General features: G+C 38.5%; 1 protein-coding gene across 1 annotated transcript in view; it reads left to right on the forward strand.

Moving 5' to 3' along the window:
• Positions 1-847, forward strand: part of PHF20 (PHD finger protein 20) — a 38344-nt gene extending 37497 nt beyond the window's left edge. Inside the window, exon 13 of the mRNA XM_010296210.1 lies at positions 542-847. Within this exon, the coding sequence (XP_010294512.1) occupies positions 542-684 (143 nt within the window). The 3' untranslated portion in view covers positions 685-847. The remainder of the gene's footprint in view (positions 1-541) is intronic.
• Positions 848-4391: the final 3544 nt, after the last annotated feature.

Here is a 4391-nt window from a genome sequence, read left to right on the forward strand (position 1 = left end):
CCTGCTGAGAAGCTTTAGAGCAGGAATTAATTTTCTTTGTGCCGTAGTCTGCTGTTTGTGCTTTTGGATTTCATCCCCGTTTTCTGTTACCCAGTTCTTTCTGTCTTGGCCACTTGTATTCTATATTGGCGACAAACTACTTTCATTAGCATAGTCCTATCCTTTTAGAATCATCAACAAAAATACTGTGTAGTTGCATGTAATGCTAAAGGTATTCTGGTGGTATAAACTTCCTGTACCAGAGTGCCCTTGCTCTTGAATTGATGTAGATCAGAGGAAGTTTAGCACCACATTTCACAGTATCTAGTCCTGAGTTTTCCTTCCCTGCTTTCTCCTAGGAACATCTGTCATCTTTTCTGCAAAGATTGCGTGTGAGGAGCCTGGTTTTCTGATTTCTCAAATACCATGTGTTAAAATATTGCCCACTGCTCTCTCAAGATTCATAAAAGATTTAAAGAATTCCTGAATTCCTGTTCTGTGACTTACAGCAGTCTATTTGCTGAGAACTGGAATAGTGATAGTTTTTTGTTTTTATTTGCAGTTTTGGAGAGTTGGCTGGATTATACAGGAGAGCTGGAACCACCAGAACCACTAGCTCGACTACCACAACTCAAACATTGTATAAAGCAGCTTATAACGGACCTAGGCAAAGTGCAGCAGATTGCACTTTGCTGCTCAACATGAGACTAAAAAACGTCGGAGACTGTTACTGAGTGTAAAGTTGGAGCATCTGATGTGAACAGCTCTGTATATTTAAATTAAATTAGCATGCTAGTTGCATGTGATGCAGATTGACTTCAGGGATTTGTGAAGAAGTCCTGTTTAAAGAACAGCAGAAAGGTTATTTTATCTCATCATAATTTTTGGTTTATCAGGCAATTGTAATGATACGGAAGAGGTCATACTGTTGTCTTTGGAGGTTGGGTGTTGGCTGATAAATTATACTTAAATTTTCACTCTTTACAAGTTGCTCATTGAAATGGTAGACTTTCTCGTAATCAAATTGACTAAAAATTGTGCCACTGAAGAACAGAGTTCTAAGAGCCAAAAATGTTTAGTAGACAGAGGTTGTAAATAACTTTGCATAGTTTAAGTGACTTGTGTCATGTTTTATTCCTTCTGGTTTATGCATAATAGCACACAGTATTTAATCATTAGGAAATGTTATAACAGTTTTCAGACTTAGTAAGTATGAATGTCCAGCTCCTAACTATAAACTGTTACGTGGAGGTTTGCAGGTAACAGTGGTGTAAACTCCACTTCTATTAAATAATGTAGCAGAAGGTCACAGGTGGATTGCACTTGTTTTCAGAATAAATGATTGTTTTCCATATTTATCCTGTCGCTATCACATGACTTGGTACTGGGGAAACCCACTAATGTTGTGTTTATGTGTGTTCTTGAGCTCTTAAATATGGCCATACTGTGCCTCCTGAAGCAGTGCTAGTGGGACACCCTTGTGGTGGTACGAAATGCTGCCGTGAAAAGACTGGAGATGCACTTGGAGTTCCAGACTTTGACAAGGTCTGTAATGGACGTTATGTAGTTTTCTACCCATTTGTTAATAATTGCCATTCCGGTTATATTTTGAAATGTAGACTTTTTTCAACACTCTGAATGTGTTCATTGTAAAGACTTACTATGAATGAGTGGTTTTGGGAATCAGTTTATTTTATATTTGTGTAAATAAAGCCTCAAGATCTATGCATGAGGTACTGTCCTCGCAGACAGCGAGTGGGTTGTTATCTTAAAACAGTGTATGTCCACAAAGTCCCTTTTTATACCTTAAGTTTTAATTTTCTGGTTTGTATTACTTTGTGAAAGCAAGGTGAAAATGCTGCTTATGTTCAAGTCACATTATACAGTACCTTTTGAAATGTTGGTGTATTGTAAGTATTTGAGACGTTAAAAGTCCTTTTCAGCTGCAGATCATAGCTCCATAAATAACGGCTGTGACTTTGCCAGGGGAAAACAGTAAACTGTTTTTGCAGTGAGAGGGTATCCTTAAAAAGCTGGATTTGTTACCTTGATTTTACAGTGTGTGATGGTACCACCAAAGGGTAAAAATTAGGCACAGTTGTAAGTGAAAGGCCCATAACTGTACAAATTATTAATTTTGCATATGAATCTGTAATGTTTGTATACTGCAAAGAATAATGTAAATTTGAAATAGCCACAATATTATTGTAGGAGTTAACCATATCTACACAGTGAATATTTTATTTCCTTCAGAAAACAAAATAATTAGGCTACTCTACATAGTAACTAAGGCTTTTGTGCCAAGACTCATTTCAAGGAATAACTTGTCTCACAGTTTTATAGTACTAGTTGGTATATAGTGAATAAAACATATGTACAGCAGAAAAATAAACTTATTTTTCTGTAACACAATTGGAATAAAGCTTACGTGATATTGAAGATTCACTTCACTCTTTGCAGATGAGAACAGTGGTTATACCTTGTGTTGTTTGTTAATGACACCTGAATTCATGTATACTGTGTAGCTCTAGAACAGGCAGCAGTAACCAGACAACCAGAACAGCATCAGAAGGAGCATCCCTAGACAACTGTGAAGGTTTTTAGGTGGTTTTTTTTCAGGTGAGGTTGACCAGAAGGGTGTTCCCTGGTTGAAATCTATAAAGAAAGCACTCCAACCGGGTGTGTCTCAAGAAGAACATGGCTGTGTTAGTTAACAAGTCAGTTGTGCTTACAGTTTGAGGGTGTGAAAGCAGTTAAATTCCTGAGCAGACTTTCTCACTCCGGAGTGGAACTTCTCCTTCCCAAGCAATTGCTTTTTGTGTGTTCATTGTATATTTGTACTTTGCCAGTTTCTTTTTGCTCAGGGCAGTACTTAAAATTTGGAAGAAAAGATGGTTCTGATAGGTGAATCGAATGGCAAATACTGGAGACTTGTTTTCCTTTAGTAGAGCTAGGGAAGCCCTTGCAGTTGAAGACTGAAAATATTTATTTAAAATAGAGTAGCATTTCTCATGTTCAGGAAAGATTCTTTATTGTGCTCTGCCTGGATTCATTTTTGTCCCTGTTTTTGCAAGTTTCCACATTGTTATTTTTTAGTCTGGACCAACTGTTTGGTCTGGTAGGTCACTTTTTGTATTTCTTTAAATCACTGGTAAGCAAATGCAAGTGGAGCCTTGTTGAAATGAGCAAACATTGCACTGTGGATACATAAGTATATTTGTCTTTGTTTATGCACTATTAGAACCGAGGGCGCTGTATATAGGATTTTGCTTTGGAGCAATATTTGCAAAACTTGAAAACTTCTGTATCTTGGTGTTTGGAATAAATAAATAGGTTTTTGTTGGTTAACTATTAGTAAAGTCTTTGTTTCAATTAATGACTATTCAATAAAATAATTTTGTACTTTTTTCTTTACAGCATTGAAATGCAGGTGCTGTAATTTGACAGGAATATAGGTCTTAACTGTTCCTGAAGTATGGAAATTACTGTTTTCCAGATCTGTCTCATGTAAATATTCTTAGTAGGTAAACTGTTATGTATTGTTATATGTTGGATATTGTTTTAGTGAGGAGCTTGTACATTTTATACTAGGTCCTAATATATATAACATATATTAGGATTTGGGAATATGTAATCGGACCCTAATTTTTTGTTCCTGTTTCGATGAATAGCCTACCAGGGCTACTGCTGAGCACTTGGCCATGTTGATGAGAGAGGGGCAGCTGGTTCATCCCTCTGACGATGCATTTCACAAGAGATGAGTCAGAGCTGCTCTAACCAGAACAGCGCAGCACTGTTGCACCTAAAGGCGTGTGTACGAGACTTCCTGCCAGGAGACAAGCATGAAGCCAGGATGCTCGTTCCAAAAGTGCAGAGGCCTGAAGGTGTAGCTTCCCTGAAAAGTTCCTAAGATGAGCTGAATTAGGACAAGTGCTGTCAGCTGTACAGCACAAACTGCATAGAGAAAAATATGTAACTTCTATACAATTTTCAAGTTGAATTGTGTTTTGCCCATGCAGCAGCAGCAGCTAGCAGTCAGATAGGTTTAGGAGGGTTAAGCTGGAAGGGAACAACATGTGGGTGCTGCACCCATGATGTTCTCCTGAAAGCTGCTGTCATACTTCTGGGCAGCAGCAGCAAGCTTGGTGTACAAGCTGCATAACTGCTGTGTGAGGGAGTGCTGCTTTAGTATTAGCGCAAAGGAAGGAGCTTTTGATGTATTTAAACAACCCATACAGAGAAAATCCATAGCAGGGAAGGGGAGAAGCTGGGGAGAAGCTAGGAAGTGCTGGAGAGGAAAGTGTATCTGGCACAGGGTGTGCCTGAAGGCAGGGGCAGGCATCAGTGTGCCTTTAGATGCATTTTTGTTTCCATCTCTTCCCCTCTTGCGGGAGAAGGATGGACTTCACAAC

The sequence above is a fragment of the Phaethon lepturus genome, unplaced genomic scaffold, assembly GCF_000687285.1.
Source record: "Phaethon lepturus isolate BGI_N335 unplaced genomic scaffold, ASM68728v1 scaffold7821, whole genome shotgun sequence".
In the NCBI taxonomy this organism is placed as follows: domain Eukaryota; kingdom Metazoa; phylum Chordata; class Aves; order Phaethontiformes; family Phaethontidae; genus Phaethon; species Phaethon lepturus.